A 13,208-nucleotide genomic window follows, 5' to 3' on the forward strand; every position below is an offset into this window, starting at 1 on the left:
CCTGCAGTAAGGAGTCTGAAACATATGTGCTGACCTTTTTGCCTAAAGTTGGCACTTGTGTTACAGCATCCAGAAAGTAGAGGCTTTAATTTTTTCCTCATTTTGTGGTGGATTTGCATCTGCACTTTATTCTATTGTTATCCATTGCGAGTAGCAGCATGTAGTCATTAGATGGATGGCTAGATGTCAGGATTCAGTTTGTGCCATAAGTGGAACAAAGCAAAGAGAATAGTCCCTGTAATTAGGCCTGGGTTTGAACCTAACAGCATTACTAAGCAGAGAGCTTGGGATCCATCTGAAAGCTAGACCTTTAGGGATTTTTCAATTTAGGGAAAAAAGATAAGATATGCCAACCAATGTCTAAAAACTAGAAATACCAGTAATTCTCCATTGCAACAAATATCACAATACAACTACATCAAAAACCTCAAGATTGCTAAGTCAGTATTTGACCCATTATTTTAAGTTACAGCTCATAAAACAAAATTCTGTTATAGCAGAATGGAACCATTCATCCTGGGAACATATAATGGGATTTGATCTATAAATGTGTTTTGGTTCTGCTGATTGACTCTTTGTAACTTCTTAAAATTTGGGAAGTGTAGGCTGGGCGCAGTGGCTCATGCCTGTAATCCCTGCACTTTGGGAGGCTGAGGCAGGGGGATCACCTCAGGTTAGGAGTCGAGAGCAGCCTGGCCAACATGGTGAAACCCCATCTCTACTAAAAATACAAAAATTAGCCAGGCATGGTGGCAGGTGTGTGTAATCCCAGCTACTCAGGAGGCTGAGGCAGGATACTCACTTGAACCCGGAAAGCGGAGGTTGCAGTGAGCCGAGATGACAGCCTGCTTGACAGAGAGAGACTCTGTCTCAAAAAAATAAAATAAAATAAAATAAATAAAATTTGTAAAGTATAGAAATAATTTAAAACTCTTGTTAGAATTCAGTTACCTTCTGGTATTCAGTAGAATACAGTCATATATCATCTCATGGTGATACATTCTGTGAAATGTTATCATTAAACGATTTCATCATTGTGTAGAAAGCACTTGGATAAACCTAGATGGTTTAGCCTAGTGCATACCTAGGCTATACGGTATAACATATTGCTCCCAGGCCACAAACCTGTATAGCATGTTATTCTGCTGAATATTGTAGGCAATTGTAACACAATGGTAAGTACATATGTATGTAAACATAGAAAAGGTACAGTAATCTTATGGAGCCATCTCTGAATATGTGGTTCATTATTGACTGAAACATTATGTGGCACATGACTGTACTTGGGCAGCTGCTGCTTCTCTTTCAGTTGCAAATGCAAACCTGTTATAATCTTTGACTAAATAAAGCATCCTGGATTCTGTAAGTCCATAGATAGTAAAAACATCTTAAAACACAATAAAGAAGAGAGAGGAAAAAAAAGAACAAAACAAAAACCCTGGGAAAGTGAGTTATCTGTGCTTCCCTTGTCAGTTATCCAAGTAATACTTATTAAAACTAGGTGCAAGGCCACGTGTGGTGACTCACACCTGTAATCTCAGCACTTTGGGAGGCTAAGGCAGGCAGATCACCTTAGGTCAGGAGTTCAGACCAGCCTGGTCAACATGGTGAAACCCCATCTCTACTAAAAATACAAAAATTAGCTGGGTGTGGTGGCACATGCCTGTAATCCCAGCTACTTGGGAGGCTGAGGCAGGAGAAACACTTGAACCCGGGAGGCGGAGGTTGCACTGAGCTGAGATTGTGCCACTGTACTCCAGCCTGGGCGACAGAGTGAAACTGTCTCTCAAAAAATAATAATGGGCCGGGTGCGGTGGCTCACGCCAGTAATCCCAGCATTTTGGGAGGCCAAGGCAGGCGGATCACAAGGTCAGGAGTTTGAGACCAGCCTGACCAACATGGTGAAACCCCGTCTCTACTAAAAATAAAAAAATTAGCCAGGCATGGTAGCACTCGCCTGTAATCCCAGCTACTCAGGAGGCTGAGGCAGGAGAATCGCTTGAACCCAGGACGCAGAAGTTGCAATGAGCCAAGATCATGCCACTGCACTCCATCCTGAGAGAGAGAAAAAGACTCCATCTCAAAAAATAATAATAATAATAATAATAATTATAGATCAGGCGTGGTGGCTGGCACCTGTAATCCCAGCACTTTGGGATGCCGAAGCAGGCATATCACCTGAGGTCAGGAGTTCGAGACCAGCTTGGCCAACATGGCGAAACCTGTCTCTACTAAAAATGCAAAAAAAATTAGTCGGACGTGTTGGCAGGTGCCTGTAATCCCTGCTACTTGGGAGGCTGAGGAAGGAGAATTGCTTGAACCTGGGAGGCAGAGGTTGCAGTGAGCCGAGACCACTCCATTGCACTCCAGCCTGGGCAATAGGAATGAAACTCCATCTCAAAAAATAATAATAATAATAATAGTAATAATAATAATAATAATAATAAATACAACTACGTGCAGGCTATGTTTCCATTACCTACTTTTTTATGCTTCTGGTCTTCTGTTCCTTCAGTGGTAGTAGTGCAGGTGATCAGGTTTTCAGTTCTCAGAAGATTGTATAAGACAGTCCCACAGGCTTTAGGTTTTTACCCTGTGCTGCCCAAACCCACAGTAAATACTATAAAAGAAAGAATGATTTTTATCCCCAATAGATAAATGATAACTTTTTAAAATTAACTATTGAAAACACTTATTTATCTATTGCTTTAATATTGGAGATTACTTGAAATATGATAACCTGCTTGTTGTAGCTACATCAGCAGGTCTTATCCTGATTGCATAGGGTATCAGCACATGCTTAATCACTTAAGTATCTTTTTCTCCTTTTACTTCAGAACTGTCATGCTGGGTTTTTCAGTTTTTGCTTCAGCCCTGGAAACAGTCTCTCAGGAGGGTAGGGGTGGGAAGTTAGGGTTAGGAACCTTAGAAGAGGAATTTATTTTATTTATTTATTTATTTTATTTTATTTTTTTGAAATGGAGTCTTGCTCTGTTGCCCAGGCTGGACTGCAGTGGCGCGATCTCGGCTCACTGCAACCTCTGCCTCCCGGGTTCAAGTGATTCTCCTGCCTTAGCCTCCCAAGTAGCTGGGATTACAGGCACGCATCACCACGGCCAGCTAATTTTTGTATTTTTTCATAGAGACAGGGTTTCGCCACATTAGCCAGGCTAGTCTCGAACCACTGACCTAAAGTGATCCACCTGCCTTGGCCTCCCAAATTGCTGGCATTACTGGCGTGAGCCACCGCGCCCGACTGTTTCTTGACCTTTTAATAATTGTCATTCTGACTGGCAAGGCTTGCTTTCTTAACAAGTCAAAAATCTTCTAGCATGAAGCAGGAAAAGGATATACTAAAATAACTAAAGTAATGATAGTTTACCTGAACAGAACTGAGTGGTTGGTTCAAATCTTACCCTACTGCTCTCCATGAAGGTATTTTCTTTTAGCCCTTTAAATTCCTCTTCCTGGCTGGGTGCAGTGGCTCACGCCTGTAATCACAGCAATTTGGGAGGCCAAGGCAGGTGGATCACTTTAGGTCAGTGGTTCGAGACTAGCCTGGCTAACGTGGCGAAACCCTGTCTTTACAAAAAAATACAAAAAGTAGCTGGCCGTGGTGATGCGTGCCTGTAATCCCAGCTACTCTGGAGGCTGAGGCAGGAGAATCACTTGAACCCGGGAGACAGAGGTTGCAGTGAGCTGAGATCATGCCACTGCAGTCCAGCCTGGGCGACAGAGCAAGACTCCATTTCAATAAATAAATAAATAAATAAATTCCTCTTCTAAGGTTCCCAACCCTAACTTCCCACCCCTGCCCTCCTGGGAGACTTTTTCCAGGGCTGAAGCAAAAATTCAAAAACCCAGCATGTCAGTTCTGAAGTAAAAGGAGAATAAGATAGGTAAGTGATTAAGCACGTGCTGATACCCTATGCAGTCAGGGTAAGATCTGTTGGCCAGGCGCAGTGGCTTACGCCTGATTCCAGCATTTTGGGAGGCCGAGGCAGGTGGATCATGAGGTCAAGAGATCGAGACCATCCTGGCCAACATGATGAAACCCAGTCTCTACTAAAAATACAAAAATTAGCTGGGTGTGATGGTGCGTGTCTGTAGTCCCAGCTACTCAGGAGGCTGAGGCAGGAGAATCACTTGAACCTGGGAGGCGGAGGTTGCAGTGAGCCGAGATCATGCCGCTGCATTCCAGCTTGGCGTCAGAGTGAGACTCCATCTCAAAAGAAAAAAAAATCTGTTTATGTAGCTACAACAAGCAGGTTATCTTTCTTTCTTTTTTCTTTTTTCTTTTTTTTTTTTTTTGAGACGGAGTCTCGCTCTGTCGCCCAGGCTGGAGTGCAGTGGCGGGATCTCGGCTCACTGCAAGCTCCGCCTTCCGGGTTCACGCCATTCTCCTGCCGCAGCCTCCCGAGTAGCTGGGACTACAGGCCCCCGCCACTGCGCCCAGCTAATTTTTTGTATTTTTAGTAGAGACGGGGTTTCACCGTGGTCTTGATCTCCTGACCTCGTGATCCGCCCGCCTCTGCCTCCCAAAGTGCTGGGATTACAGGCATGAGCCACCGCGTCCGGCCAACAAGCAGGTTATCATATTTCAAGGAATCCCTGATATTACAGCAGTAGATAAATAAGAAAATGTAGTATCCCACCAGGGAATACTATACAGCCATAAAAAGGTATGATATCATGTCCGTTTCAGGGACATGGATGGAGGTGAAGCCATCAGCAAGCTAACGTAAGAACAGAAAAACAACACCGCATGTTCTCACTTATAAGTAGGAGCTGAACAATGAGAACACATGGGCACAGGGTGGGGAACAACACACACTGGGGCCTGTTGGGGGAGCGGGGGAAGGGAGAAGATCAGGATAAACTGCTAATGCAGCTGCACTTAATACCAAGGTGATGGGTTGATAGGTGCAGCAAACCACCAAGGTGCACGTTTACCTGTGTAACAAACCTCCATGTCCTGCACATGTATTCTGAAACTTAAAATTAAAATTTTGAGGGCTAGGCATGGTGGCTTACGCCTGTAATCCCAGCACTTTGGGAAGCCGAGATGGGTCATGAGGTCAGGAGATGGAGACCGTCCTGGCTAACACAGTGAAATCCCATCTCTACTAAAAATACAAAAAATTAGCTGGGCGTGGTGGCACGTGCCTATAGTCCCAGCTACTTGGGAGGGTGAGGCAGGAGAATTGCTTGAACCCGGGAGGCGGAGGTTGCAGTGAGCTGAGATCGTGCCACTGCACTGCAGCCTGGGCAACAGAGCGAGACTGTGTCTCAAAAAATATTTAAATTTTGAAAAAAAAATGCAAGGCAGTGCAGCCTGAGTGGATAGGGAAATGGGACAAGCTGAACCTGGGATGGGAGTAACAAGTAAATGAGAGAAGAAATGAGAATGATGAGTTCCCATCAGCTCCTTGGCTGCTTTCTTATCCAGATATTTCTCTGTTCCTAGCATTTTAATTTTTTCTTTATTTGTATATTATTTAGAAGAGGAATTGTAGAGGAATGGGATGGAGTGTAATATAGAATCATCATATTTGATGCATGCTAACTACTTTGGCAAAAGATTTGTAAAAGGCTGAGAGTTTGACTGTTGGCTAAAGTGAGATGGGGGATTAGTAGGGAATGAAAATTGTTCAGGCTCTTTGCTCATCATTGGAACGAATTGGATGTGTTGTGGACCTACGGAAACACTCAAATTCAGTCATCTCCCTGTTGGGAATAGGTTTGAGGAACCACTGGCCAACCTGTTAAATGAACAACATCGGACAGTGAAGGAGCTATTTGAACAGCTGAAGATGAAGAAATCTTCAGCCAAACAGCTGCAGGAAGTAGAGAAGGTTAAACCCCAGAGTGAGAAAGTTCATCAGACTCTGATTCTGGACCCAGCACAGAGGAAGAGACTCCAGCAGCAGATGCAGCAGGTAGGACTTTTCTTGATCATGTTAACATTGGGTTTTATTTTTTATTTATTTATTTTTATTTATTTATTTTTTTGAGACAGAGTCTGGCTCTGTCTCCCAGCCTGGAGTGCAGTGGCCCGATATCGGCTCACTTCAACCTCTGCTTCCTGGACTCAAGCATTTCTCCTGCCTCAGCCTCCCGAGTAGCTGGGACTACAGGCGTCCACCACCACACCCAGCTAATTTTTGTATTTTTAGTAGAGACGGGGTTTCACCATATTGGCCAGGCTGGTCTCGAACTCCTGACCTTGTGATCCGCCCGCCTCGGCCTCCCAAAGTGCTGGGATTACAGGCGTGAGCCACTGCGCCCGGCCGTTAATACTGGATTATACCAAGGCCTAACTCTGAGGCCAGAAATTAACAGCTTTGTAAAAGTCAGAGATAGTTACCTTACCACCTCCTAAAACCATAGTATCTTCACATCATTAGGAGCTTGAGAAGTCATCATGTTCATTCATGCCTTATGGCTCAAGGAAGAGAGCACACAAGGACACTAATGGTATTCAGAAATATAGATTTCAAAGAGTCCTTAGTAATCTATTCTGAAATTTAACAACCTTCACTGTGAGAAGTAGGTTTGTTTTTCCTTTTTCTAACCTCAGTCCCTCTGGATTGAGGTTAAGCTTCCTCTGGTTCTGTCATTTTGTTCAAGGGAACATGTCTGAGAGATTTATGCCAAGATCCTATGTTGTTTTCATACTCCTTTCAGAAAGCAAAATATATGTGATAAAGTTGCAAACATCTTGGTTATTGTCTCTCTGGGGGCTGGGTTACGGTGGCTCACACCTGTAATCCCAGCACTTTGGGAGGCTGAGGTGGGAGGATTGCTTGAGCCAGGGAGTTCGAGAGCAACCTGAGCAACATAGTGAGACCCTGTCTCTACAAAAAATAAAAATAAATTAGCCAGGCATGGTGCCATGCATCTGTGGTCCCAGCTACTCAGGAGGCTGAGGTGGGAGGATTGCTTGAGCACAGGAAGTTGAGAGGGCATGGAGCCATGATTGCATCACTGCACATCAGCCTGAGTGACAGAGAGAGATCCTTTCTCCAAGAAGAAAAAAAAAAAAAGATCTCTCTGGATTCCTGAAATGACAATGTGGTAACATGTCACTTCATCATTTTCTTTCCATCCGCAGCACGTTCAGCTCTTGACCCAAATCCACCTTCTTGCCACCTGCAACCCCAATCTCAATCCGGAGGCCACTACCACCAGGATATTTCTTGTAAGTTTCCAAATATCCGTAACTCTAAAGACTAGAGTATGAAATTAGCTTGGCAGGTTATTTCTTAGTTATTCACTGATCATAATCTATATTTATTCTTCTCTCGGGTATTTTTGATTGCTTTGCCTGCTTTCTGTTAAGGCTTCCTGTGTTTGCTGAGAGAACGTAAGCCACTGATTCCCATGAAAGGACAAGGAGTGTATTCAATTTTCTTAATACTGTCTTTCTGATATTTTTATTGAATCCTCCTCATCTTTAGATCCAACCTAACTTCTTAGGTTTTTGGTACCACTGTTCGTTTTATAGATGTTGAGACTGGGCACGGTGGCTATGCCTGTAATCCCAGCACTTTGAGAAGCCAAAGCAGGCAGATTGCATGACCCCAGTAGTTCGAGACTAGCTGGGGCAACATGCCGAAAGCCCGTCTCTACAAAATACAAAAATTAACCAGATGTGGTGGTGCGTACCTGTATTCTCAGCTACTTGGGAGGCAGAGGTGGAAGGATAGCTTGAGCCTAGGAGGTGAGGGTTACAGTGAGCTGAGATCGCGCCACTGCACTCAAGCCTGGGCGGCAGAGTGAGACCCGGTCTCAAAATAAATAAATAAAATAAAAGTAATAGTCCTAATTCTTGGCTGGGTGCGGTGACTTGTGCCTGTAATCTCAGCACTTTGGTAGGCTGAGGTGGCTGGATCATTTGAGGTCAGGAGTTCGAGAACAGCTTGACCAACATGGTGAAATCCAGTCTCTACTTAAAATACAAAAAATAGCCGGGCATGGTAGCGGGCGCCTGTAATTAATCCCAGCTACTCGGGAGGTAGATGGAGAAGAATCGCTTGAGCCCGGGAAGTGGAGACTTCAGTGAGTCAAGATCGCACCACTACGCTCCAGCCTGGGCGACAGAGCGAAACTCCGTCTCAAAAAAAAAAAAAAAAAAAATGAGTCCTCATTCTTCATAATCTTACTTCTAGTTCAGGAGCTAGACCATATATTCCTTAGTGTTTCTCACTAAGTCTAAAAGTAAAACAAGAATACAATCCCTGAATATCTGGGAACTCAGGCATAATCTTAACAGAGTAGTTTATTGTGAAAGACTTTATGATGATTTTTACCTGTTTTTATCCTGTAGTAGGAAGGTCAGCTTCTCATTTAGATTCTGAAGGCTACTGGTATTAATTGTCTGGAATTGTCTTAAATCTTCCTTGTGTCCTGTTTTCCCAGAAAGAGCTGGGAACCTTTGCTCAAAGCTCCATCGCCCTTCACCATCAGTACAACCCCAAGTTTCAGACCCTGTTCCAACCCTGTAACTTGATGGGAGCTATGCAGCTGATTGAAGACTTCAGCACACATGTCAGCATTGACTGCAGCCCTCATAAAACTGTCAAGAAGACTGGTAGGAGACAGATGTGTCAGCTTTAAGTTTTTACTTGCGGTGAGAGGTGGTGGGAATCTTATCCCATAGGTAACTTCCTAGGATACTTGCCTAGGAATGGAGGACACAGGACATTTGTAATTTCTTCCTTCTCTTTTATCCTCCCTTTGTACTCATTATCCAAGTTCTAGAATTACGTGATAATCTCTGGGCCTGGGTAAAGTGTGGAGGCAGTGGACAGTATAGGAATATGGGAAGTAGAGATCTGAGGCTCAGTGCTAAGAATTGGACTACAGCAATATGAGGGGTAAGTATTAGGAGTCAGATCGAGATAAACTGGGGCCTGGCAAAGATGAAAGTCAGGTGGTAAAGTTTGGTCATGTTTAGCTTTTTACTGTCTTCATTAAGATCAACTAAGGCCAGGCACGGTGGCTCACACCTGTAATCCCAGTACTTTGGGAGGCCGAGGCAGGGGGAACACAGTGTCAGGAGATGGAGACCATCCTGGCGAACACAGTGAAACCCCGTCTCTACTAAAAATACAGAAATTAGCCAGGCATGGGGGCACGCGCCTGTAGTCCCAGCTACTCGGGAGGCTGAGGCAGGAGAATCGCTTGAACCCAGGAGGCAGAGTTTGCAGTGAGCCAAGATAGCATCATTGCACTCCAGCCTGGGCGACAGAGCGAGACTCAGTCTCAAAAAACAAAACAAAAAAAAAATCAACTAACTTTATTTACCATACTGACTGCAGCATAAGTGATATCTCCATTCTGAATGAAATGTTGACCTGCAAGTTAGGCATAAGTTAGAGATTATACATTTGCCATGTTCAGTATTTTAAAGAAATTTGCAAGTTTAGATTCTACCTTGCATTAGTTTAGTATTTTTTAGAAAATACTTGCTATTTACTTAAGCCAAATATTTGCTTCTCATTTGTTTCTTGATTTAGCAAATTAGTTGTGGTTTGTTCTGGATTTGGGTTTGTCTTTGGATTCTATTTTAAGTCCCTGAGTCTTATCGTTAAGTTGAAAATAGTTGTATTTAAGTGTATTATATCATAGACACGGATCCCGAACTGCTTTAATAGCTATATTAAATGATATGAAATGGTAATGAAAACTTGATTTAACACCAAATTATAATAATATCTTACACATCTATTGACCTGTTGCTTTCTTCTGGGGATATAAAAATAACACTTATGGAAGGAGAAATATGGATATAGTAGTTTTGTCTCTAGAAATGCAGAGGTGCCTGAAAGTGAGAGGCTGAGAGAGGGAGAGAGAAATGAATGAGACTGAATTGTCTCCTTCCTTTTATGGTTCTTTTGTTCCCAGCCTCAGGAGGAATCTGGGAGAACTTGAGTAAGAATCAAATAAAAGTAAAATTTGGAATACCAGATTTGTGAGGGAGATTAAAGAAGTTGGAGTATTATTCTGGAAGAAAGACAGCATTGTTGAAGGTCTCTTATCCTTCAAGTATTTAAGGGGGGAAGGAGGTAAAACATTTTTGAGCACACGCTATTGTTAGCACCTTATTTTACTAGGTGCTTTTTAAGTGTTTGTTTTACTTAGTGAATAAAGTGTTCCACGTAAGAAAGAATGAGTCAACTTTTATTGCCATTGAATGGGACTCCCTTTAGATATAATGTTAGCTTAAGAAAGACTGTGGAAACTTTTGGGGGGATGGTGGGCAGATGGGAGGGAATCAAGTTAGATAAGGATAGCTCCTACCTAAATGCAAAAATGCATTCACAGGCTTTTATGAAGCCCTCTTTTGTCCTAGAAGTTGATTTATCCGAGATTTATTTTCTTATAGCGAATGAATTTCCCTGTTTGCCAAAGCAAGTGGCTTGGATTCTGGCCACAAGCAAGGTTTTCATGTATCCAGAGTTACTTCCAGTGTGTTCCCTGAAGGCAAAGAATCCCCAGGATAAGATCGTCTTCACCAAGGCTGAGGACAAGTAAGTGTTTACTCTGGGGGATCAAAACAGCAGAATATCCCAAGGAGAAGACGTAGTTCCTTTGAGGAGTTTAGGGGAAGTAAGACTTGTATAATAAGACACGGACACAAAAGACAAAAGGAAAAGCAGTATAGATGAGCAGAGCCCTCTAGGACGTGCTTGTTCTAGCAGTGCCAAATACTGCTTTTTGGGAGATGTCACACACATTTTTAAAGCATTTTAGACTGGACATGGTGGCTCACACCTGTAATCCCAGCACTTTGAAAGGCCAAGGCAGGAGGTTCGCTTTTATTTTATTTTATGTTATTTATTTATTTATTTAGAGGCAGAATCTTACTGTGTCACCCAGGCAGTCACAGCTCACTGCAGCCTTGAACTCCTGACATCAAGCGATCCTTGCACCTCAGCCTCCACGGAGCAGCTGAGACCACAGGCGTGTGCCACTGTACATGGCTAAATTTTTTTTTTTTTTTTTTTTTTTTGTACAGATGAGGGTCTCTCTGTGTTATCCAGGCATCTCTCAAACTCCTGGACTCAAGGCATCCTCCCACCTTGGCCTCCCAAAGTGCTGGGATTACAGGCATGAGCCACCACACCCACCAGATTATGAACATTTTTATGGCCCTTTGTGTGTATTGCCACACTGTTATCAGCACATATGTGTATATGTAACCACGATTATATATGTTGTTAGAGGGTAGTATTGGTGCCGGTTTAAGTTGTCTGACAGGGTACCTATTCATTTTGTATTAGTTTTATTAGAATTATTCTCCTTCCTTTCTATTCTCTTTGAACTTCCTTTGTATTGTTAGTATACAGCTCATCATGATACAGCTCATCATGATCTCACGTTTATTAATGATTTATGCCTAGTTTCTTATGTTCCCACATAATTGTGAAGTATTTGATTTTTTTTTTTAAAACAGAGTTTCACTTTTGTCACCCAGGCTGGAGTGCAATGGTGCGATCTCGGCTCACTGCAACCTTCGCCCCCTGGGTTCAAGTGATTCTCCTGACCAAGTAGCTGGGATTACAGGCACCTACCACTACACCTGGCTATTTTTTGTATTTTTAGTAGAGACGAGGTTTCACCATGTTGGCCAGGCTGGTCTCGAACTCCTGACTCAGGTGATCTGCCTGCTTCGGCATCCCAAAATGCTGGGATTACAGGCGTGAGCCATTGCGCCTGGCCTTATTCTTATTCATAATACTTAATCAGTACTCACTAAGTATCTGAAATTTTCTGTTGAGTAGTCACCAACTTGTACAAGAATTAGATTTACAAAAAGTAGATTGACCAGGCATGGTGGGCTTACAACTGTAATACCAGCACTTTGAGAGGCTGAGGCAGGGGGATCGCTTGAGGCCAGGAGTTTAAGATTAGCCCAGGCAACATAGTGAGAACTGGTCTCTACAAATAATGGAAGAAAAAAATTAGCCCGGCATGGTGGTGAACGTCTGTGGTCACAGATACTTGGGAGGATGAAGTACGGGAATCGCTTGAGCCCAGGCATTCAAGGCTGCAGTGCGCTGTAATCATGCCACCCGCTCTCCAACCCGGGCAACAGAGCAAGACCCTGTCTGAAAAAAAATGAAAAGGTAGATTGGGCCACACACCATGGCTCATGCCTGTAATCCCAGCACTTTGGGAGGCTGAGACTGGAGAATTGCTTCAGCCTAGGAAGTAGAGGCTGCAGTGAGCTGCGATGGTGCCACTGCACTCCAGCCTGGGTGACAGCGTGAGACCTTGTCTCAAGAAAAAAATGAAAGAGTAGATTGTAAAATGTGTTAGTCTGGGGAGGCCCTTTAGAAGGAAGGACTGTGAAGTGAGATTTAGTGTCATTCTCCTTTCTCAGTTTGTTAGCTTTAGGACTGAAGCATTTTGAAGGAACTGAGTTTCCTAATCCTCTAATCAGCAAGTACCTTCTAACCTGCAAAACTGCGCACCAACTGACAGTGAGAATCAAGAACCTCAACATGAACAGAGCTCCTGACAACATCATTAAAGTGAGTGTTTCCTGCATGCGCCATCCGGGCACCTCACCAATATGTACCCATTCTTTTATCTTGTTATTCTCAAAGAAAAGAGGAACCTTCTTTTATCTAAAGCTAATTTCTCCCACTTTACACTAGATTAATTCCCCTATTGCCTTTTGGGCAATATTCCGCTGGCAGTATTCCACTTATTTGCTTTTTGTTGTTGTTGTTGTTAGACAGACTCTTGCTCTGTCATTCAGGCTTGAGTAGAGTGGCGCAATCTTGGCTCACTGCAGTCTTTACCTCCCAGGTTCAAGCGATTCTCCTGCCTCGGTGTCTCCTGCCTCAGCGTCCCAAGTAGCTTGGATTACAGGCATGCACCACCACACCTGGCTAATTTTTGTATTTTCAGTAGAGACGAGGTTTCACCATGTTGGCCAGGCTGGTCTTGAACCTCTGACCTCAAGTGATCCACCCGCCTTGGCCTCCCAAGGTGCTGGGATTACAGGCATTAGCCACCGCACCTGGTTTCTTCTTTTTTATTTAGATATTTATGTTGTGTTTTTAGAGACGGGTTCTTGCTCTATCATCCTGTTTGGAGTGCATTGGCACAGTCATAGGTCACTGTAGCCTCAAACTCCTGGGTTCAAGTGATCCTTCCACTTTAGCCTTCCAAGTATCCTGGACTACAGGCGT

General features: G+C 43.5%; 1 protein-coding gene across 9 annotated transcripts in view; it reads left to right on the plus strand.

Moving 5' to 3' along the window:
* GON4L (gon-4 like) overlaps positions 1-13,208 on the plus strand; it is a 109,923-nt gene that overhangs the window by 76,030 nt on the left and 20,685 nt on the right. For 8 of the 9 annotated variants that reach the window (XM_034937113.3, XM_063604640.1, XM_034937112.3 and 5 more), the window contains 5 exons: positions 5,741-5,939; positions 7,115-7,201; positions 8,422-8,593; positions 10,391-10,535; positions 12,392-12,542. In XM_034937113.3, coding sequence (XP_034793004.3) covers positions 5,741-5,939; positions 7,115-7,201; positions 8,422-8,593; positions 10,391-10,535; positions 12,392-12,542 — 754 coding nt within the window. The remainder of the gene's footprint in view (positions 1-5,740; positions 5,940-7,114; positions 7,202-8,421; positions 8,594-10,390; positions 10,536-12,391; positions 12,543-13,208) is intronic. The other variant, XM_063604646.1, reaches the window with a different exon arrangement.

Source organism: Pan paniscus, chromosome 1 (assembly GCF_029289425.2).
Source record: "Pan paniscus chromosome 1, NHGRI_mPanPan1-v2.0_pri, whole genome shotgun sequence".
NCBI lineage: Eukaryota > Metazoa > Chordata > Mammalia > Primates > Hominidae > Pan > Pan paniscus.